The sequence below is a fragment of the Argentina anserina genome, chromosome 3, assembly GCF_933775445.1.
Source record: "Argentina anserina chromosome 3, drPotAnse1.1, whole genome shotgun sequence".
Lineage (NCBI taxonomy): Eukaryota > Viridiplantae > Streptophyta > Magnoliopsida > Rosales > Rosaceae > Argentina > Argentina anserina.
Genome location: NC_065874.1, coordinates 7,867,925 through 7,891,344, shown reverse-complemented (window position 1 = coordinate 7,891,344; position 23,420 = coordinate 7,867,925). Strand labels below are relative to the sequence as shown.

Sequence of the window (23,420 nt, the reverse complement as noted above, 5' to 3'; positions counted from 1 at the left end):
GAGGAGCGGAACGGCGGGTCGCGAGGAGATCGGAAGAGAGAGGAGGAGAGGAACGGCGAGACGATTATGTTAGATTTTAGGGTTTTTCAGCTTTTTTTATTGTTTAATAATGACGTGGCGTGTCCAGTGCTGACGTGGCGTGTCGTCAACGTATCGAAAAAGTCAACATTTTACGATACGCCACGTGGCGTGTCCGATACGGCGAAAAGGCGTATCGTGTCGTATCGGCGCGTCGGGACGTGTCGGATACAGCGACACGGCTCCGACTGACGTATCGGTGCAACATAGGGAGACGCTCTGCTACCAAGTTTTTGACGAGAATGATTATTCTTGATTGAGTTGATTATAGAAATAAATTTTTTGAGATTTGACGGATGAGGAGAAGGAGAACAATTTTTTGCCATCTGCGATTCTGCGTTGATGAGAGGTCAAGAACGAGAAGAGATAAGGTTGTGGGTAATTTGAAGAAAATAACGAGGACAAAATAGGATTGATGAAAAATTCATTTAAATGGCTCCGTGTTTTTCAGATTTGTGCAAAATCTATTCGCAAAGCAGCCATATAGCAGCTTCTCCTCTAATGGCTTTTGGGACGATAACTTTCGCTAAAATCAGTTTTGTAAGGGTTACCAAACACCTCATAGTAGACCCAAAAGCACTTTTGGTTCCAAAAACAGCTCAAAAAACTGTGCCAAACTAGGCCTCACTCTGCAACTCTCTCTCTCGCTCGTCGTGATAACGATTATGGTAAGCATGGCCATACAGATAACATCATCGATTCTGAGGTGTGTAAGGCATATAACTTTTTATAAGATACAATAGCCTAATAAAATGGTGTTGTATTCCTAGCATCACCGACACTATGACAATTTTTCTCATTTTCCAGACCTTAGAAAGTTGGAAGTTTTAATCAAGTGTCAATGGGACTGAAAGATCCTGGTGACTCTTCTACAAATTTTAATGTGCATGAGACAAATAAAATGCCTTAAAATATGCATGATTATGTTAGACACGGCAACATTTTTTTTTTCCTCAATCAATCATATGATTCATATCGTCATGTAAATGGTGAGTTTTGAATATTAGGTATTCTAAAAATCAAAATAAGTTCAACGAAAGTGAAGCGGCTTGATGGAAGATGACAGATGACTTATCTGTCATCTCCAAAGAATATTCGAAAAAATTGAATGATCGGGATCAAATCTAGCTAAGGGATGTCAATATTGAACTGATACTGATGCAGAGAGTAACTTTAATTAACAAAAGCTGAATCATTACAAGTAAAAAAAAAACTAATAATCTTAATCAGAGAGAAATGAATGTCTTTTTATACGACCAGTCCTATCCTTAGCCAGGAACCAGAATACCAGACATTAAGCTACTATCATGGCACAACTGACGTAATCAGCTCATTCAGTGCAGTTACTTATGGCATTCAATCAAAAAGCACACTAGTGTTGCCTGGAAATGATTTCACTAGTGCCATGGTGCAAAGATAGCAGATTATTACGAACAATTGATATGATTCTTCTTTGATCGTAGCTGAAAACAATTTTAAGAGAACTTATCTATTGTAACAACGGTACAAGCACAAAATGTTGAGGCACAACTTGAACTGAAACGTTTAAAGCATCAACGGCCACTTCTTTTCTGCATTATGAGCTTGGACAATGATCATATTTGATATTACGAATTTGGAGACGAGCATCCATGGTCACTTGTAGTGCTTAGCAACCTTTTGCGTTAGCTTATCCATGAACTGGCATTTCCTGTGAAATCCCCAGCCAGGGTTTCCCTGAAATTTGAAATTGTGTGATGAACAATAATCATGCATATCTTTCTTCCATACAATTTTTTTTCAATTAAAAAGAAAATGGAGACGAGGTTATAATCACAGGAATCCAGGAATTTTAATGTTATATTCACCAATGACTGCATGAAACAAGAGCATCAATGTTGAAATTATGTCATACCATTCTAAAAAGCACTTGTGCACCACCTTTCATCCAGGGGGAGAAACTAGCAGTAAAATTACTGAATGTCTGGATACATGGGGCATGCTATTGAAAGAAAAAACATTTTACCCCAACAATATGAAATAGTTATATATTAAGAAAATCATAGAGTTTTCTATAAATCGGCCTTGGAAATATGTGAACCTGGAAAACAGCATTTCTGCGGACTTCACAACATGAGGAGATAAAAATCATCTAATTATGAGGCTTATGGCACCAGGCCTCAAGAAGCAACTTTGTCTCACAAACTAAGCTGTTTACTGTCAAATATACATGCTACAGAACTCCTATGACATGAATATGCCAAACCGGCCAACATAGTCTAGTAAGTACTTCACAGAAGAAACAGGACAAGACAATGTGATTAAAAATCTAAGCTAAAAGCACCAAGCTAGAAGAAATTAGTTTATTGTCTTTGATGATGAGGTTTTAAAATGCAAAAGGAAAAGACACTAACCTGGAGAGAAAGCACTGCACGATCAGTGAACTGCTTTACAGAATCAGGTACCTTCGCAGGAAGAGTTTTGGCAACCCTTTCCAACTCTTCCTGTTGTTTCGTTGCTGTCACTCTATCTGGTCCGCTGTAGTGATCGATAATTTCCTTCAACAATGGAACTCTTTCCATTGTCTCTTTCATGGCTTCCTGGTAATTACAAGAAAAGATGTCAGAGAAATAGCAAAATGTATGTAACACCCCATTAGAAGAATTGTCATGCTAGAGTTTGAAGAATTCTCCTAGAGTCTGAAGTTCATAAACCACCATTAACCAGCTCTAAGTTTATAATGACCAGGAAAATTAATATTTCAATCTGTCTTTCGGTAGACTACTAAGGACCCATTTGTTACACAGAACTTGGAGATCTTACAAGTTATTGCCTTACATAAGAGGTTTAAGACTAGTATTCCGGACAAGGTTTAATGATCTACAAGAACAGCTGCATTCTTGCTGCCCCTACCTATTCCTTCCTAAGCCGGAGGGAGGGGACAATAATGACAATCTAACTAAAAATGATTTCTCGCTCTCTTTTACCATCATCCATCTCCTTGCTGTAAGTAATAGATTCAAAGTAAGTCACTCTACCTTTATTGGTAGTTATGAATCTTACTGTTCTATTTAGCCAAGAATTCCTTACATTTAAATTTCATTTAGTACAAAGTATTTACTGAAGAATTGGCAAGGGATGAATCCCATTTTATCTATCAGTTAAAATAGCTCCAATTTTGTTTTCCAAATGTCCTACAGATAGATAAATCCTGATGTTCTTCAACTTTCTTTGGTCAACTTGCTTACAATTCTAATTTGAAGTTCGAGGGGTAATAGCTAAGGAGCTCACTTTTTCTTTACTTTTTTCTGGCATATGGATTTCTGATGGAGCAAGTAACTTCTCTGGAATTAGCCTAGGTCTATCGAAGTTGAATCATGCTGAGTTACTTAATTCTAGATAGTAAGAAACTAAAGACTTATTGTAAGGAGTATCCTTCTTATTAAACTAAGATCACATATAAGCACATTTCTGGGGAAAATTAAAAATAAAATCTATGTATTCTTTAGTGTGAAATTGAGTGGCCACTTGGGATCATAAAAAAACAAATATATAGAACATCCTATTTGGTCCCCGACTATACCAAACTTTGGTTAATAATTAGACTAGTTTTGGTTGCTATTTTGGTTTACTCCATAAAACCTGAAGCATTACCTTCCAATGACATGTCCAATGATGTATTCTAGAACAGAGTCTATATATTCATAAAACAAGATGGCATACTGTGAATTAACAGGAAAAAGTAGGTACTACAGCAAGCTAGTACAGGAAAATCAAGACACAGTAGTTGATCAGTAAAAAAAAATTCTGATTTCCGAGTTCTAATCCATAGAAGTTCCTAAATTGAATAATTAACAGGCAACTCCCTATTTGGCTCTAAGTATTCAAAACTCAGAGTTCTACCAAGTAAGCTCCTATGGCATTGGAGTACCGGTGAAAACACATAACTACATGCACATTGGCAAAATCAGTGAAACAAAATGAGACAAGAGTAAACAAATGTACCTCCCACTCCTCTTGACCCTGAATACCCTCATATGTCATCAAGAAAGGTTTCATCTTCTCGAGTGCATCCCTGATTGGAAGAGGCGGCTTTTCATCGATGTCAGGGTTCTGATTAAACTCCCCCATAAGATACTCCGGCTCAAACTCAATCTGCAATTCAAAAACACAACAACAACAAAAAAAAACCAAGTCAAGCCAAAATCAAATAAAAACAACCCCGCAGACAACATCAAAGTTACACATTCTGAAACACTCTACATAAACTAATTCCATACCATACAATTGGTATGCAATGCATCAACATACGCGTCATCCAGAGGCGACGGAAGTACCCTAGTACTCATATCATCAAATGCTTCATTCAACTGATTCATAACTTCAGGACCAACTCTCTGAGCAAACTTCTCCCCATCAGCCTTGTCCCCAAGATAGAGCCCCGTCGCAACGCCGCCGGCCTCTTCCTCTCCCCTTCTCCAATCTCCATCTCCCCTTCCTCTCCCTCTCCCTCTCCCTCTCCCTCTCACTCCTCCTCTCCCTCTCATCCCTCTCTCTCCTCCCCCTCTCCAACCACCGCCGCCATCCTCCGGTCCCTCGCCGCCGCCCTTCTCCAATATCCCCCTCGCCTTATTCACCGCCTCTTCCCGGCTCAATCTCATCCGCGGCGGCTCCCTCGCCGGAGCCCCAATGTGCATCTTCTCCTCCGCCTCTCGCCGCGCCCGGTCCATTACCGGATTCCCCCGCCCGGTTCCGCCCATCGTCGGCGTCAAATCCGCCGGCAAATCTTCCCGTCTGAAGAATACAGGCTTCTTCGGTAAACCCGACGATTCATCTTCCTCACGTGACTCCCCCGGCGGTGGCACGTGACCTCCTTGGCCCCGACTGGCGGAAGCACCGGGGACTGGCGGAGATGGGGGTAGGGGTTGGCCGCGGCCCCGACCGGCGCCGGGGAGAGGTGCGAGGTGGTCGGGGGTTGGGGATTCGGAGTCGGGTTGATCATCAGGGAACTGTTCGGCGAGGTAGTTGAAGAGAGAAGGGGCGGGGCCGCCGCGGCCTCGGCCTCGGCCACTACCGCCGCCGTTGGAGAAAGAAGAAAATGAGGCTAGGGTTTGACGGGAAATGGGATTGGAGAGCTTTCTGCCGATTCCAAAGGCGCTGCCTCCTCTCATTGTTTCGGGGATTTTGAGATGCTTTTTGAGGTTTTTGGGGTTTAAGCTGAATTCACAGTTCTTCGCTGTAATTTTCTTTTCTTTTTTTGGTCTTTTGTTTTTAGGAAAATATACTAACGTTGGGCCCTTTTGGTATATGATAGTAAACGGGCCTGTGGTTCAGAAACCCAATTTCCGAATGGGTTTCTAATGTGATCCTTAAATCGAATACATGACTACTGTCGTGCATGCGAATGTGATTGGTTTAGTTGGAGCATTTCTATTTTCATTGATCCATTCATTTCGATACTAGTGAAGTAAGTGGTAACGCGTAAGTAGCTAGGGCTAATTGGAGAAATATATTTGATGCTCTTGAAGGCTCATGCATCATAACGGAGAAGAATTTCTTACTCGGCCGCTGCCATGCATTATGATGCTCACTTCGGTTTATATTCCGTTTGCATAGAAAGTCAAGGTTCTTAGCCTCCTTCGCAGTTTAGGGTTTTAGGGTATAGAGCTAATTCTTGACATATTCAAATAAGTCTCCACATTCCTAATAAGTTGGTAACCTTGTCAAGAATTAGCTCGATGAATATGTCATATCACTCATATGGGGATCGATCCGCTGCTTACTCTTTATTCAATATCTAGAAATATGGAGACTGCAGACAGTGAAGACATGCACAGTAAACTAATTGATGGGTCGACATTATTGAACAGAAGCGTTTAAGTTAATTTTCAATAGAATATGGATTAGTTAAAAGTGTGTCTCCTTGAAAACCCACTAGTCCACTTCATTGACACTGGTTTCTTCAGCTCAAACCGAATATGATTTTCCTTCTTCAATATAATAACTAATACCCAGAACTTTTGCCAACCTAAAATTTTAGACTTATTTGACACTATATCTGAGATAGGCCTGCCTTAATTCTTCTTTACCAAGATACTTTGTGGATAGAATAAACTAGTCTATGTTTCGTTGAGGAAGGAATTGAATTACATGCCAACTGTGAAGAACATTAACTAGAAGAATTGACATGTTGCTCGTGTTACTGGAAAAAAATAATATCCTACCTAGTGTTTAATAATTGGTGCAAAAAGAGGAAAACATTCACTGAAACTCTGAGTGAGAGAGAAGTGGCGTATAGAAAAGAGCTCGATTTACACAAGCAAGATCAGTGATATGATTTTTCTCTGATCACATCAATTAAAACTTTAAAATAATAAGCATTTCTGGCACCATCAGATTAGAAATGGCGTTGATTATAAAAATCTTAATTGCTAAACACAAAGTCACAAACAATGATCGATCGATCTGATATGACTTTGCTTATATTAGATCAGGCATACCTATTTTCAACACGAAAGACCAAGATCATACACATAGTCATAATTCAAATATATGGATATATTCCTCACCATGAACTTCACTGCAGGTTTTGCATGATAACCTTTGAATTTTCTTTAAGATGATGGGATCGAAACCGATGGTACGTATTAACAATTCTTTAAGAAACTTGAAGTTCAAATAATCTTGGGATCATTAGCTGAATGTTCTATATAAATATTAACAAAGTTTGTTAAGTGACAAGTGATGTCTATGTATAGAAGATTAAGTACGATGCCGGCCGAACAAGACAGTGAGCTGTACGTTTAGTAGTCACCACCAGAAATGATTCTAAAATCTGAACCCTAAGTATATGTAACTGTTTTAAGAGAGTGTATTATGTGCTTCAACGGTGTGTGGGCACCAGCAATCACGTGATGAGGCACGTAATTTTTTTAAAGCAATCGTTAAGTCTCTGTCACTAAGCCCAGACCCGGGACTGACCCGAACCCGAACCTAAAATTCCAAACCCAGTTATTTCTCGACCGCCACCCACCGTCTTTGTTCCGACAGAGGATAGAGCAAGAATTCTAATCGAGAGAAGAGAAATTCAAGTAGTGGTGAAGAACAAAAAGATATAAAAAAAAATTGGATTAGCTCTGATTTGAACAAGTAAAGAGGAAAAAATGCAAAATCCAAGAGGTGGTTGTGAGATTACCAAAGAGGGTCGCCGAAACTCGGACTCGTCGCTGAGAACTTTGAATTCTCAATCTGCCTCAATTTGGTTTTGTTGGAAATTTGCTTAAATCTTACATTGAAGGCATGAGTTTTGAAGACGAGAAGAAGATGAATTAAATGATGGTGGTCGCTAGCCAACAGCGGCAAAGCCGCGACAGTTCGTATGGGTGTAGAGAGAGAAGAGAGAGAGAGCATGTTAGGTTAAACTGATGGGTAATATAAAAAAAAAGTTTTTTTCACCAACAGTCCCTCAACTCTGGTGTACCTACCAATGTGATACCTCAACTCTTAATCGTACCAATGTGATACCCAGACTCTAGTATTGCTATCATTGAAGTACTTCCGTTAGTTTTTTTTAACTTTTCCGTTATCTTGGTGACGTGGCAGTTACGTGAGGCCCACAAAGAGGGTTAAAAGACAAAATTAACCTCATCTGAGAGGAGCAATGTTTTTCCCGCCCTTTACCTTGAGAAAGACACCCAACAATTCTAATTTTGGTGCCAATTTTCCCTCCCTACTCCTTAATTTGTGTCTCTTATCTAAACTAAAGAACTACCGCCAACCAGTCGACCACAATCTGATAAAACCTAGATCAATCTCATTTTCTATTTTTACCCTAGCACTTGTTAAACTAACAGAATAAATATAAAAATTTATATGGAACATCTCATTTCCACAATCTCATAAGAATATAAAAACACATAACTTAACGAAATTCAAATACATGTTTAAGTACCATTAGTTGCCACATTTTATGTTGATCTGCCATGATTTTTGCTTGTAAGAACTTTTAAGTACCATTAGTACAATGCTTTATCTGCTGGTATTATTCCCTCTGGCTTAACGAAATTCAACTACATGTACCATTAGTTCTTACAAGTAAAAATCATGGCAGATCAACATAAAAGGTGGCAACTAATGGTACTTAAACATGTATTTGAATTTCGTTAAGTTATGTGTTTTTATTCTTATGAGATTGTGGAAATGAGATGTTCCATATAAATTTTTATATTTATTCTGTTAGTTTAACAAGTGCTAGGGTAAAAATAGAAAATGAGATTGATCTAGGTTTTATCAGATTGTGGTCGACTGGTTGGCGGTAGTTCTTTAGTTTAGATAAGAGACACAAATTAAGGAGTAGGGAGGGAAAATTGGCGCCAAAATTGGAATTATTGGGTGTCTTTCTCAAGGTAAAGGGCGGGAAAAACATTGCTCCTCTCAGATGAGGTTAATTTTGTCTTTTAACCCTCTTTGTGAGCCTCACGTAACTGCCACGTCACCAAGATAACGGAAAAGTTAAAAAAAACTAACGGAAGTACTTCAATGATAGCAATACTAGAGTCTGGGTATCACATTGGTACGATTAAGAGTTGAGGTATCACATTGGTAGGTACACCAGAGTTGAGGGACTGTTGGTGAAAAAAACTCATAAAAAAACATTTGATGACTAAGATTTGTCCTAATAGATAAACGGCTAAGATTGTCTCGATTATTTGAAGTATTGGACGGTGCTCCAGCACCGTAGTGTATACCATCCGTTTCCTTGTTTTAATTGGTTATAACTCATAAGACAGAACTTGCTCGGATTTGCAACCAAAAGACTTTCCATCGGATCTCTATATATCTACTGACGTTCAATATATATAAGACTTGTAGCAAAGATACTTATGAATTAGATCGATGGTTGAACACAAGAAGAATCCTCAATTAATTGGATCAAATGAAAACTTTTTGCTATTAAAATATGAGCTTGATTGAATATGAAAATGACAATATATTTTAAAGTTTCTGGTTTTGGATAGTATGCCTGGTGCTTTCAGTGGAGGTCCCCTGGGTTGTTAAAATGGTTGGAGTGTCCTAGAGCTTGATCAATTCGAATTGAAATTTCTCTTTACAAGAGGATAGCACATTGTGGTTCTCAAACAATTTAGACAAGGTATCGATCTGAGGAATTTTCTTAGGTATTCTGAAATTCTGAATCATACTTGTGTTTTTCCTTTTTTTTTTTCTTTTTTTTTTTGGTAGATGTAAAATTATGCATTTCTCTCTAAAAGTAAAGAACACTTAAGCTAAAGAAGGGAGTCGTTGGTCTTTAAATTGGAATCTATATAGGGTTACAATGATCTATTGATCGGTCTAGGTAGCTATGACTAGCTCGTTGTTGTTTGACATGAATGATTTAATTATTATTCCATATTGACGCTATTTCGTAGAAGTACTGATCGTTACAAATTCTGACATGAACAATATCTTGGATTTCTGAAAATAGAACGTATGACCACAAGATCAAGTTGGTATTCAGTGAGTCTTAGTATGTTTGATAGGGTAATGAAACAAGTGATGAATGTTAATACTTTGGAAAAAAAAAACGTGATAAATGTTTAAGACCTATTGCCTTTATTTGCAGTTAGCTGTGATTTATCATGCGCAAGCATAACCAAAAGTAACCCACTAATTACTGTCGTAAGAATCATAATATCATACATCATGAAAATAGTGTAATTTACGCCAAGCCTTTCGAAGACGAATAAAACATGCAATGAAGTTTTTTTTTGGCTTTTGCTGTTCTGTGTTTGACATGGATGTTCTGTACCGTGTGATGCGACAGTAATATTATTTTTTGTTTCGTTATATTAATGTTGGATTTCTCTTGGATTCCAGCAGTCAACTAGTAAATGATGAATTCTTTCACTCCTTAAAATGTGTCCAAATTATGATCCTCTTATAAATTAATTAAAGGAAGCTCCATCATAGATCCGTGCATGGTGTTTCTCAGACCAAATGAAAATGAAATAACTTGCATTTTAGTTACTATCTTATCACGTATCTACGTTGACAGTATAAACCCCCCCCCCCAAGGCGCTCAAGGCGCTCGCAAAGAAGAACTAGATCAAGTTCTGTGCATCCTCGTTATTGGGTGCAATATATTCAACTCATGTAATGACTCGGTAATAAAAGTGGAAAATTAGCGATCGGAGACTTGAGAGAGGACACCAAAAAGCACTCGATTGATATATTGTAGTCCTTTCAGCCATGAGTGCACCCCAAGTAACATTCCAGCACATTTCCCAGATGGCATTGTGTTACTTTATTCAGCTATGGGGTTTACTGCACGTATTTTGGTTCTGTTAAGCTCTACTGATCGATCTGATTGACAAACATGAAATGGGCGGCTATGACAAGGTGGACCGCGATAATCGATTGATAAACAAATTTTCCTTCGATACATGAATGAATGTTGGCCATGTAGGAAGATCAAATTATTAGACCAAAGTAGAAAATATACATTATTATCTATGTTATATATGTTCTATAACCTTGCAGGGACACCAAAACCATTTTTGAACAAGGCTACACTCAATAGCTTTATTTATTTAAATGATCCACTTAGATTGATGAAGTGATATTCTTTTACAAAATTGTGAAATCCACTCTTCATAGGTTATGAGATTCTATGCATTTATACAAACCTAAGAATCATGTTTACAAGACTAGTTTGAGGGAAAAATGAATGTTGATAGCTTGATATCACATGTAAATATTTAACCTTTAATTGCATTATACCGAGTAGGAAAAAATATTGCCCCAAAACAATTCAAATTCTATAGTATCATGAACTTGTTTGAGCCCCATTTTTGATATATCTTGTTGAGCTCATATTCTTTTTTAATAATCTCTGAACCAACCTATAGTTGATCAACAATTAAACCACACTGTAATAACCCTAAATTGCAAATACATTAATTGAATCAATTTGAGTTCTATAAAGACATGATTTTCAGTTTAAATGATTTCGATTGTTTGCAAACGTTATGAGACGGAAACGGAAACGTTCCGAGAACGTTTAATAAGAAAACGTTACGTTTCCGATCAAATTTATCGACTTTTATTTCGTCGCTCGGTTGCGAAAACTTTCTTCACGAGAGTTGTAGTGCTCGTCGATACGAGTTCATGAGTATGTGACACGTTCGAAACGGACATCGTACGTAAAAGTTATTAACGTCGGAAGTTAGTTTCCGATTTGGAAACTAGTATAAATAGAGCATTTATGAGATTAGGGTTTCCATAATTGGAAACCCCTCATTCGGCCCGCCTCCCTCTTTTCGCTCTCTCTCTCTCTCTCCCCGACCTTCACTCTCTCTCCCCGATCTCCGGCCTCCACCTCTCTGTGGCCTGCACCGCCTGCCCAGAAAGCACCGCACGGCCCTCCGCAGTCGACCCCTGGGTCGACGCACCTCCTCGCGCCGTCGCGAGCCTTCGCGCTTCAACCCGAGGCCGCACCCTGTCGCCACAGTCGATCTCCGCCTCCAGCGACCTCCGGTGGTGCTCCAGCTCGTCGAGGTAAGGGTTTTGCATGGTTGATCGATCTGTGTGGTTGTTATGTTGATTTGTGAGGCGTTGTTGTGGATCGGAAGGGGAAGGAGCGAAGATAGAGGGGGAGGGAGACACCGTCGCGATGAGTGGCGCGTGTGGGGGTGTGAAGTAGGTTAGGGGCGGCGTGAAGCCGTGGGGAAGTAGAGGGAAGGAAGAGGGTGGTTTTGGAGGCGGCGGTGGCGTGATACGCGCCGTGGTTAGCCTCGGCGCGTGGGCCCCATGCGTGGCCCGCCGGAGGTGGCGCGTGTGCCACACGCGCCGCCGTGTGAGGCGGTGGGAACAGTTTTGACAGAAGGGCATTTTGGTAATTTACTGTGTACGGTAAATGTAAATGTAATTTTTATTTACCACGGTAAATGTAATTAAATTTTACCTTCGGTAAATGTAAATATAAATTATTTTCAGTAAATGTAAAAAGTAATTTTGTGAAAGGGTAATTTAGTAAATTTTATTTACTGAATTTGTATTTACATTTAAATCGTACGTATACGTACAGAAATACGTATTAATATTTATACGTACAGAAATACGTATTAATATTTATACATACAGAAATACGTATTAATATTTATACGTACAGAAATACGTAGTAATATTATATACGTACAGAAATACGTATATAATATTTATACGTACAGAAACATGTATACAGTATTTATACGTACAGAAATACGTATATAATATTTATACGTACAGAAATACGTATTAATTGCATATTTGTACAGTATCCGGGAATAGTAACAGTGAATAGTAGCACTGAACAGTAACTTCGTAAAACCGAAAATTGCTGAACAGTAACCGATTATTACTGTTTCGGCATTAAAAGGTTACGAAACGATTCTAAATTCTTTTCTTATCTTTTCAAGGTGATTGTTAAACCGAGGAAAGGAATTATCATCGGGAATTGTGGAATTACGCTCGAGTCATTAAGGTGAGTAAAATCTCACTGAATTACGAATCTACCCTCGTGGTGATTCAACATTTTTGCAAGTGTGTTTATCAATGAATTACAACATGTATATAATTTAGTGGACTACATATATACAGTATAATGGTAATAAGTACATATATATATAGTTCATTAAATTACGTACTGTTATTAATTCATTAACAATAGTCATTTCGATGACGGAAAATTGTGCATGAGTATGTGATTTAAATGGTACAATATGATGGGAGAATATTGTACGTAACTCTGCAGGTGTTTATGAAATATGACATGTATAGGATATAGTGGACTATGTATATATTGTATAAATGGTAATAAATACGAATATATATAGTTTGCTATATAATATACTGTTATGATTTTTATTGTGGTGATATCGTGAAAGTTTTAAAACGTACAATATGAGGAGTGATTATTGTACATGATTTTATCACGGAGAATGTTAAAAATTGTGATTTGTCTTCGGACGTGATGTGTGGTACAATATGATGTGTGATTATTGTACGTGAATTTTTAACATTGAGATTGTTAAAATGTGAATTGTCTTCGGACCTGATTTTTTGGTACAATATGATGTGAGATTATTGTACGTGTTTGGCAAATCGGAACCTAGCCTTTGGCCGGGCGAAAGTTACGATACAGTTAGAGCTCTAGTCTGTCTGCCTTAGTACTGCATGTGAGGTAACGGGTGGTTATCTGCTCATGGGTACTCAGTTTATTTTGGATGTTGGGTAGCGGGTGGCTATCCAATATCAACGGCGTATTACGAGAGGGGTAACAGATGTGTACCAGCGTTCTTGGTACCCGTATTATAAATGCATTGGGTAACCAGAAGGGTTACTTAATTTCCTCATGAGCGTTTTCTTTCATATTTCTTTGGGTCAACCAGATGGGCTGACCATTGACTCATGAGGGCATTTATATTTGTTGTTTTGTGATCTTTCGTATATTTTGATATGCGAATTATATTTTGATTTTACTCATACGAGCTATAAGCTTACCGGGTTTGTGTTTACAATCCCGGTGCACCAATTCGATGGTGTAGGGGATAATTCTGCAGGTGCTGATTAGTGGGGGTTGAGTGACGACTACAGAGGCTCGAAGTCGTTCTTATCCTACTTGTGGTGAGGTTTTAGCGTGGGTTTGTGTGTGAGAAGTTGTGTAATTTCATTTGTGAGATTTGTGAGTGATTTGTGAGGATTATTACATTTCCATTTTATTTATGGATTATAAATTTGGGTTGTAATAATTGGTTGACTGAGTTGTATTGAGAACTCAGAATTGATCCGCTGTTACACTTTAATGATTTCGATTTATTTGAGATTATTTGGTGTTTAACGACTTTAGAATTTTGAGTTTTTAAGCTCGAAATTTTAGGGTCGTTACACACACCTCAATGATGATATTTATTGAGCTCACTTCACAAAGTTAAAATACTCGTATATAGACTATGCATAAATATTAATATTATTATATGTACCTGGTATATAGTATATGTGACATATCTTTTTAATGTAATTAGTACATTTTTACTATATTTGTTTATAATTAATTACTCATATTTAAATAATATTTTCTCATTTTACTACGTGCTTATTACATCATTCAATAATATAATTGATTAAATACATTACATCACAGTGTCACTTGATGTTACAAGTTTACACATAATAATTACTCAACTAGACAAGTGATCGACCTTTACGTGAGTACGTGTTAATAACCTCACTCAAATATTATGAACCTCTCTCTCACTAATCACTCTCTATAATTTATTACTGTAGCGCTTAAATCACATGCAAATATTAATATGTGAGCTACTTATTTGCCCTTTGTGATTTTGTCATGCATATGTCAGACACGGTATCAACTATCAACGTTCTCTCGTTCACACTAATTTACTAATCAACAATTGCTAAGGCTTCTTACTTCTTAATTAACGTGTGGTTTTTACAAATCAAAAGTAGAGAAGCTTTTCGTTGGAGTGATATGGCCGCTTATATATACATATATATGACAAATGTGGAGCTGAAGAACTCCTGAGGATCAGTACGTTGGTTGCTGAGATGGGCCACCGGTGCTGTGGGAAACACAAGGTAAAGAGAGGTCTTTGGTCGCCGGAAGAAGACGACAAGCTCATCAAACATGTCACCACCCATGGCCATGGCAGTTGGAGTTCTGTTCCTAAGCATGCAGGTATACATACCTAATAATCTCTTTAAGGCCTTACAGATCTTATTCACCTTATGATCACTGATGGCTATTGGGTACGTACTGGCCTGCAGGATTGGAGAGGTGTGGAAAGAGTTGCAGGTTGAGATGGATAAACTACTTGAGACCAGAACTAAAGAGAGGCTCCTTTACTTCTGAAGAGGAACAGATTATTATTGATGTCCATAGAATCTTAGGCAACAGGTATGCAATCAGATAGCTAGAAGCATGAAGTACGTTGCTTTATTTCTACATCGACTTATGTACATACAATAAGCTGTTTACACGGGTTAATTTCTGTGAACGTTATATATCCATTTTCTGGTACCCAAGTAAAATCAGTACATCTGACTACTTGAATACGTAGAAATATAAAGTAGAAAACATTTTTGAAGGAGTTTACATTCACTAGTATTCCGCTCTTATTTTTCCTTGTTCATCTTCTTCTTTAACTTCCTCCATCATTCTTCAGCATTTCTAAAATATCCTAGCAATTTCATTCATTAACTGTTACTTAACACATCATGCTGTTATATATCGTGTACGAGCAGATGGGCACAGATAGCGAAGCATCTACCAGGAAGGACAGACAATGAAGTGAAGAACTTCTGGAACTCTTGCATTAAGAAGAAGCTCATGTCACAAGGTTTGGATCCCCAGACTCATAACCTGATGTCTTCTCATAAAAGGTCAGTAGCTTTTAATAAGTTTGCGGGCAGCAACGAAAAATCACAATCTCATATGGATCAAAAGAGACCAGCTTTCACTGTGAACAATATGTCAAAAATGATAGATTCTTCAGCGGAAATTTGCTATTCAGTTTCACCACCCATTGTACACCTGTCCAATGATCAACTTCCCAATGTTCAACCCATAATGGCCACACTCGCTGATAACCATTATAATGTTCAAAACTGTAATTCCGGTTGGAGTAGTGTTTCCGATATTCCTACCTTTCCCGATAGCACATTCAACATCTGCTCGGCATCGTCTACCTCAGTATTTGGGCACTTGGATGATAGTAGCTGTATATGGGCCACTGGTACTGAGCCCTATGAACCAGCACCAGGAGCAATGGAGCTGCATGGAGAGCAGTTACAGGGACAAGTAGCACGAGTACAGCAAGAAAAGGAAAAGCTCTTGGAGATGGAAATGAAGGCTATGCAGGACGTGGATATTGCTGCTTCGTTTGATCCGAGTTCAGGCTTTGATGTTAGCCTTGTTGAGTACTACTCAGCACTCATGTCTGGAGTCGTGCCACATGATTATGTCAACTACTCTGTCGCAGATTTTACATGGAACTTTTAGTTTTAGACTCGCTATATGTGCATGTATATATATAACTAAGGCTTTCCTATTTTAGGTCGCCGGTTTGAAATTATGATGATGTTTTTGGGAATTTTTTTCATAAACGCTGTACTCTAAATTAAAGGCAATGAACATGCATGCGTGAATGGCCAGACTTGAGGTGTACTTAGTGAGGTGGCTGCTTAAATTAGACAACATTTTTAGAAGTTAAAAATTCGAATTTGTTGATTCAGTTGAATATGGTTAGTCATTTTACTTCTCCATGAGGTGTGCTTTCGAGAATTCAAGATCCTACAGTCTACAGAAAACTGTACGTGTTACATATATGAGTATATGATTCATATCTAATCGATCAATAGTAATGAGGGAATGAGAAAAACTAAAGGTATGTTTGCAAGTTATAGGGTCAACATATTTGGATCCGCTGCGTGTGGGCTAATTTGGTTTTGCATTGTACTAAACTCATGCATGCAGTCATGGTAGACCTGGAGTGGCCTGTCTTGCTCTACGTACTGTACTAGGTACTCTATTTGGAATTACCCAATTGCTAATAAGAAATAACACTAAATTGAACACTCTTACCATTCTATAGTACGCTCTTGTTTTTCTGTTGTAATATTCTGTTCCCAAAATTGACTTGATAGAGAAGAGATTCAACACCAAAAATATTATGATAATAGAGGGGAAATCAAAAGAAAAATTACAAAAAAAAAAATTGTATGCTTTGACTCATCGTCATTCTATATCATGTAGTCCAATATTATATATAGCCTCATGGTCATGAAGATCGATCTCTTTTCTGGCATATGTAATCCACATCACTTCTGGTTATTTAGCCGAAACCAATTTCAGCTCCTAAGTTTTTTGTGTCAGTGAATTGTACGTAATATATTTGAAGATATATGGGTGTTAATTAGCTACTGAAGCACGTACTTAGTCTTGCACGGGGAGGAGAACATGGTTGTTGTCTTGAGAGGAGCACAACGAGAAGATCTCTTCCAATGTTCCATTCATGTAGCCCTTCAATTTGTTGCATGACATAAAGTCGTCGATGATTTGCGGCTTCGATGTATGCATCTCTGTAGCTAAGTTAATCATGGGGAAATCTTCAAGTTCTAAAGGCGGGTAAGGAAACTGGTAATCCTGGAAGCTTGTGTCGTTCGGCATATACGTATCCTGCAATAATTTGGCAATGCATACAGCAGTGAACTTCCAGCAGGATAACATCAGGCGTAATAAAAAATAAAGATGAAAAGTGTATAGATTTGTGATCGAGTAGAGTAGAAAAGATCATGATGAACATAATAAGATTACACAAAGAAGATTTTATAAAGAATTATAGGTTGGCATGTGGGACAGAGACAATTAATTAAGTCCTCTAATGTTACTGTAACCAATTTTATATGGTGCTTTCAGAATTTGAATGGTAATATAGTCACTGCAACAAAATTGTTGATCATAGGAAGAACTTTAAGCTACAGATCCAACTAGAAGTTCAGTGTAGGAAAAAAGAAAACAAGGATTCAGACATATCTAATACTCATTTCTGGATGTACACGTACCAACCAGTTTTATTGATTATAAAAGAGAATGGGGGCTGAATTTGAGCGTTCAAATTATCAGGAACATGATTAAAAGTCATTGGGGATAGAGAAGTACGGCTGAGAGGAACACCGTGAGGAAAACGGGGAAGAAAGATGTGTGTCAAAGTCAGTCAAAAGAAGTTATAGGAGTTGGTGAAGAAAGCTTCATTCGAGACTTGGAGTCAGGCTAGTATGAAATTTTTAGATGGAAGCTTAATTAGCTTTAGCAAAAGAGGGTTTATTTAGGGAGTCTTTTGTTACTTTAAGATCAAAAGAAAGATACACAGGCCGGGCTTATTTTGTGGGCCACTCACAACCAGTCATAGTAGGGTTTTGCGCGTGTTTGAATGTGTCCTTGGCCATGATGATTTTATGTAACCCTAATTATTAGCTTGATCTTCAGAATTATATATGTGAAGTGTGAACTTCAAGCATTAATAGTATATATCAAAGTAGAAACTTGATGAAGACTTGAAAATATGTGTCTAACAAGAGACCACATATATCTATATATGCCTCATTGTGCTATATATTCAGACCGAGTTAATTATGAAAACATAATTTGTTTTTTAATGAATTATGAAAACATAAGTTAGCCATTGCACTTGTATACGAACCTGAAATAGATTATCTGAGGAGCCGTGGGCACCAAGAGAGTAAAGATTAGCTGAACTGTTAGCTTCATCAGAAGCAAATGGAGCTTGTAAATCATCTGCTATGCCCGTTTCAGTAGGTGTCCCTTGAGTGAGATCAGAAGAAGAGGTATCGGAGATAAATTTGGGATAATCAGGATTAGAATAATTCTCATAATCTTGATCAGCTTCTATCGCTCCTGAAGCTTCTCCCTCTTCCATGCCTGTAGTATTGTCATTCCCTAAATATTTTTCGTTCAAGAGAGTACAGTTCTCAACTGTCGTTTCTTCTTTGTTATTCTTGGGTAGCTGGATTGTCTTTTTGAAAATACGGCACAATGCATATGAATCCTGTGGTTTAAGATGATCAAAAACTGTAATGTTAATATGAGGCAATTCATGTAAGAAACATAAGGAAGCCAAAGATTAGAAAGCAAGTCGAGAAAGACGAGGGAAAATAACCATTGCACAGATTTGTGTATGATTTTAAAGTGATCATAAAAAAGATGGTGCAAGTACAGCTAAAGTATAGACCGAGTAGTCTTTAATTATCATGCTGATAAGCTATTCCTTTAAAAGAACAATAAAAGAAATCAAAGGAACAAAAAAGAACAAAGACGATGATCAAATTAATCTACTTTATTTTGAGCCGAATCAAGACAAAAAAGACGATGCATGAGATCAAACAGTTGCATCTTCCAGTACTACTGTTCCTAGTTTGCTTACTGCTTACACCTGTACAAAACTAATTGTTCAAGTTTTTAGTATCGATCATCAGCGGGGGATCGAGAACTCCGGCAATAATTGACTTATATCCTTGCAAACCCTAAGTTCGTTTTCTCGAGTATCTCAACAAACCCTAAAGCCTTGCTACAAAAATGTAAATTGAAACACTGGAGATCCCTCTCCAAGTAATCAGATCAAGAAGAACCACAGATGGGCTGGAATTAGAACGCCCCGTAGATAACTTACCTTTAGAGATGAGGATGGACTGCCACACACCGAGTCGGTGAGCCGGTACTCGTGCATAACCCAGTTGGTTCTAATGCCATGAGGAGCCCTCCCTCTATAATACACCAGTGTCTTCTTCATCCCAACCGCACGCCTGTTACTGTTCACCGCCCGGTCTTTTCCGGTGGCTTTCCAGTACCCAGCCCGAGTAGCGCGATTTGTTCTTGACCCATTTGGATACTTTCTATCCCTCGGACTGTAGAAATACCACTCCATGTCCTTACTCGGCAGAAATGACTTATCTGCAGTGAACAAATTAAGTAATTATATATGACGTCAAACACGATTGTTAGTACTGTAATCATCTACATACGACGAAAAGGAATCGATCACTTACCAGGCAAATCCCATGGTTCACATTTGTAGAGGTCGACCTCTGGAATAATTTCAAGCTCAATGGTGCGGCCATTGATTTTGCTGTCCAGATAGTAAGCAACGAGCTCTTCATCAGTTGGATGAAATCTGAATCCAGGAGGAAGACTCATGGGCGCCATTGCAGTACTACAGTTAGACGAAGGAGCTCTACAGATAAATGGAGAGGGAAGAAGAGGAATAAGAGGAAGAGAGAGAAGAAGAATGGAAGGTGATGAACTGAACAGGCTTGTATGATAATGGACTATATAGGGCCACTGTTGGTCCACAAAGCTATATATAAGATACTCGGCCTTTGATTTGCAAGGTATTACACACACAAGATCGACTGGTATTAGTTTATGTCGTAATTGAGATGGGGATGGAGGTCTGTAAAAGAGAGGGGAATACAAGATGGTGATGTTTGGATCTAAAGCTTTTGAAGAGATTCTATGTGTAAGGGGGTTTGTGTGAAAACCCAGAGGGAGGGGAGAAGAAGCTTCGCTGCTTTTGTCTGCTCACAAACTAACAAAAATCAATGGGGCCTTAAGAAAGGCTCTATGGACCACTCAACCGTCCATACCCTACAACACGCAATACTATGCCCGGCCCTAGCTTAGCTCCCTCGACCCTTGATCGATCATAATATAATTGCATTCAGAATCATACAAATTTAAAAAACACAGCCTACATTTCTGAGCCATTTCGATGTTTACCCTAATTCCCTTGTCGTACTATGAAAGGTGACCTTACCTTAATTTCTCTACGAGATGAAGTGTTTACTTGTCTGAGCAAATTTTGATATTAACCTAGTACACTAGTATCGTAATAGGCCTCCACGGACTGTTGTTCATAATGGAATTAACTTACGTGTTTTATTTCTCGGTATCTTAAGAGATCTTAATTGTCGCAGACTAAAAATCGTATCAGTATGAAGTCAGAAAACATACGGTGTACGACGTGTAAAATACACGTACGACTGAATATTAATGCATATGATTGTAATGAATGACTGTTATGGATGCATGCATCCGCGCATGGTTCTCAAAAGATATTAACCCTCTGATTTGCGTGGTTTTATTTTTTTTTTTTATTTTTTAGGTGGCATAAGCCGCTGGTCACTCAGTGGTCTATTGGCTGTGCTGTAGAGACCATGAGGTCTTGAGATCGACTGGCATCAGAAACAGAAAGAGTTGGCATAGTCACATAATCTCCATCTCCTTAATTACTTACATGTTACATGTATCGAGCGAGTCATGAAGAGGAACTCATTGTGCGCTCTATGGGATTAAACTAAACCATATACTGTATGTTCCTACTCTTCATTTGATCATAACCTGATCTTTCAATCACTTCATTACATTTCTGACTACATCTTAATTAATTCGTCTTCTTCTTTTTTTTTAATCCCTCCAATACTGTTAGTTAAGGGACTTAATTTCTCGCCACCCAATGGGGCGCCTAACAGCATAAAAGAGAAAGCTGTTAAGATCTCATGAATCACATTAGATTTAGGGGGAATGAGCAAGAACCCTAATTATTTAGTTAAGCATATTTGTTGTCTGTTAAAGAACCAACAGTGGCGCAGGGGACTGATCGATATTACTGAAGAAAACTAGTATAACTAATTGTAGCTCATCGACCGTAGATATTATGAAATAGCGAGTAAGATAAAGTTGATTGATATACAGTTAAAATATGCGAATAGGAACAACACTTTGGCTTTGCAGACAAATTAATTCTTAATCATACCTTGAAATAGAAATATCTAGCAATCTTCCCAGAAAATGCTTCATTAAACTACACTAGCTATGCATGTGTTTCTAGTTTATACGTACTCTATTATACCATATATACGATCGATCGATAATTTATTATCTACCTAGCTTTTAGAAGAAAAATCAATGGGAACATGAACACTGTACATTCAAACTGTTGTGATTGTGGCTCCAATAATCATTCCAAAGTAATACTACTCAAATCAAATATAATGGACCCTGGAATCAATTCTATTCATACGTACTTCATGCAAAATTCTGAACAAATCAAAAGAAATAATGCATGTTAGGAACAACGGCATCAGATAATACTTTTTATCAAGTTTTATCCAAGATCACAGTTGGACATGAATAAACAAGTGCTAGATCGATATAGAATATTACATCCTCACAGAACGTATATGGATGATTTTTATTCATTTTTTTCATAGGTTTTTCGCTTTACATGATTATATAAATCACTCTGATGGGGTATACCCAGGTATAACCTGGGGCCATGAGATAAATTCTGATGATCATCTTCTTCTCTTTAGTTTTTTTATCGCAAAGGGAAAAGAACACTTTTATCATTCAACAGTTGATGAGTTGATTGGGGACTCATGATCATCATCTGAACAAAATACAAATCTACCTGGCTGGCTGGCTCACCGTCACGGTCTTCTTTTTCTTTTTTTTGATGATTTTTCCTGCCATCCGAATGCTCTTTTTCTTTAGCAATTTTTGTTCTCTATAGTGAACCTTTAGTTTCCTTTACTTAAAATATCATTTTCAGTTGGTTAAAGACATCTTAACCTCTTTAATGATTACGCTACAAAATCTTTGACTGGTTTCTCTCTCTCTCTCTCTCTCTCTCTCTCTCTCTCTCTCTCTCTCATATGCAAACACAGTGTCACACTGACATACACATGATTAGTTAGAGAGAGGAAATAGGAAGAACGCAGTAGTCGCCGAGAAAGGAATACTACATCTGCCAGTTAGTTAAGGTTCAATCTTGAATCGGAAAGCAAGATTAATCTGTCAAAATGAATAACAATATGGCTAGATCTGTTTTCATGTCTCTGTCAAAGTTTAATGAAGTCATAGCGTAAATGTTCTACACTGCCTGCATGAGGACGTAGGTTGAAATTGTGCACTTGTGCAGCACGTAAGAACATGAGAATCTTGATGATTTTTTTTTGTTTTTTTTGTTTTTGCAAATATGCAATAGGTACCGCTGAGTGATTCGACATGTATGTGTAGACACATGCAATTTAATAAAGTAAAGTATCTTCGTTAAAAAATTAAATCGACCAAGAGCCTGACAAAATTGCACACGTAGCCAAAAGTCAATAAAGTTAGTGCGGATCTGAATAAAACTCGTGTCAGCACATAAACGGATGATTGTAATCAAAACTACGTGATTCCGAAAATTGAATGTCATTGACGATTCGAAATGGTAATCTGACATTTGATTAAATTAATAAAATCCTTAACGGTTATAATTAAATCAATTATTTTCTGATTAATTTAGTTATGAGAATAACTAATTTAAAATTAATAAGAAAATAATATTGATTTAATTATATAATTAAATAATTTATTATTTTTAGTGTCATTCAAATATTCTACAAAATAGAAACTTTAACACTATAAATACCCCTTTCAACATAAAGAGAGAGAGAAGATTTTTTGACTTGAGAAGAAGAGAGAAAATCACTTGAGCAAGATCACTTTCGACAAATCCCGAAATTTCTCAAGTCCACGAAGATCATCAAATCCACGAAGAATCATCAAGCCACCAAATCGCTCGTTCTTCATCAAATCCAAATCCAAATCCAAACTTAAGTCGACGAAGAATAATCAAGCGGCCAAATCGCTCATTCTTCATCAAATCCAAATCCAAACTCAAGTCCACGAAGAATCATTAAGCGGCCAAATCGCTCGTTCTTCATCAAATCTAAATCCAAACTCA

At 37.8% G+C, this 23,420-nt stretch overlaps 3 protein-coding genes across 3 annotated transcripts; 1 reads left to right on the top strand and 2 right to left on the bottom strand.

The window, feature by feature from the left end:
* Window positions 1–1,456: 1,456 nt before the first annotated feature.
* On the bottom strand, window positions 1,457–5,279 carry LOC126788637 (uncharacterized). The gene is made up of 4 exons (XM_050514646.1): window positions 4,338–5,279; window positions 4,063–4,212; window positions 2,472–2,657; window positions 1,457–1,794 (listed from the first exon to the last, which is right to left on the bottom strand). The coding sequence occupies exons 1-4, from the start codon at window positions 5,226–5,228 to the stop codon at window positions 1,714–1,716; spliced, it is 1,308 nt and encodes a 435-aa protein (XP_050370603.1). The 5' UTR covers window positions 5,229–5,279; the 3' UTR covers window positions 1,457–1,713.
* A 9,382-nt stretch (window positions 5,280–14,661) lies between these two features.
* On the top strand, window positions 14,662–16,246 carry LOC126788641 (transcription factor MYB86-like). The gene is made up of 3 exons (XM_050514650.1): window positions 14,662–14,791; window positions 14,881–15,010; window positions 15,358–16,246. The coding sequence occupies exons 1-3, from the start codon at window positions 14,662–14,664 to the stop codon at window positions 16,112–16,114; spliced, it is 1,017 nt and encodes a 338-aa protein (XP_050370607.1). The 3' UTR covers window positions 16,115–16,246.
* Window positions 16,247–16,937: 691 nt separating this feature from the next.
* On the bottom strand, window positions 16,938–19,834 carry LOC126788640 (NAC domain-containing protein 54). The gene is made up of 4 exons (XM_050514649.1): window positions 19,678–19,834; window positions 19,302–19,582; window positions 18,315–18,680; window positions 16,938–17,290 (listed from the first exon to the last, which is right to left on the bottom strand). Exons 1-4 carry the CDS (start codon window positions 19,832–19,834, stop codon window positions 17,048–17,050), a joined length of 1,047 nt encoding a protein of 348 aa, XP_050370606.1. The 3' UTR covers window positions 16,938–17,047.
* Between the last annotated feature and the right edge of the window lie 3,586 nt (window positions 19,835–23,420).

Excerpts from the sequence above, each read along its gene's own strand:
- LOC126788637 (XM_050514646.1), bottom strand. The coding sequence starts at position 5,228 with ATGAGAGGAGGCAGCGCCTTTGGAATCGGCAGAAAGCTCTCCAATCCC. Across the intron at positions 2,658-4,062 it reads AGGGTCAAGAGGAGTGGGAG|GAAGCCATGAAAGAGACAAT; the intron begins GTACATTTGTTT and ends TGTAATTACCAG. Across the intron at positions 1,795-2,471 it reads GTGCAGTGCTTTCTCTCCAG|GGAAACCCTGGCTGGGGATT; the intron begins GTTAGTGTCTTT and ends TTCAAATTTCAG.
- LOC126788640 (XM_050514649.1), bottom strand. The coding sequence starts at position 19,834 with ATGGCGCCCATGAGTCTTCCTCCTGGATTCAGATTTCATCCAACTGAT. Across the intron at positions 18,681-19,301 it reads GTCCATCCTCATCTCTAAAG|GATTCATATGCATTGTGCCG; the intron begins GTAAGTTATCTA and ends CTTAAACCACAG. Across the intron at positions 17,291-18,314 it reads CCTCAGATAATCTATTTCAG|GATACGTATATGCCGAACGA; the intron begins GTTCGTATACAA and ends AAATTATTGCAG.
- LOC126788641 (XM_050514650.1), top strand. The coding sequence starts at position 14,662 with ATGGGCCACCGGTGCTGTGGGAAACACAAGGTAAAGAGAGGTCTTTGG. Across the intron at positions 14,792-14,880 it reads TTCTGTTCCTAAGCATGCAG|GATTGGAGAGGTGTGGAAAG; the intron begins GTATACATACCT and ends ACTGGCCTGCAG. Across the intron at positions 15,011-15,357 it reads CATAGAATCTTAGGCAACAG|ATGGGCACAGATAGCGAAGC; the intron begins GTATGCAATCAG and ends GTGTACGAGCAG.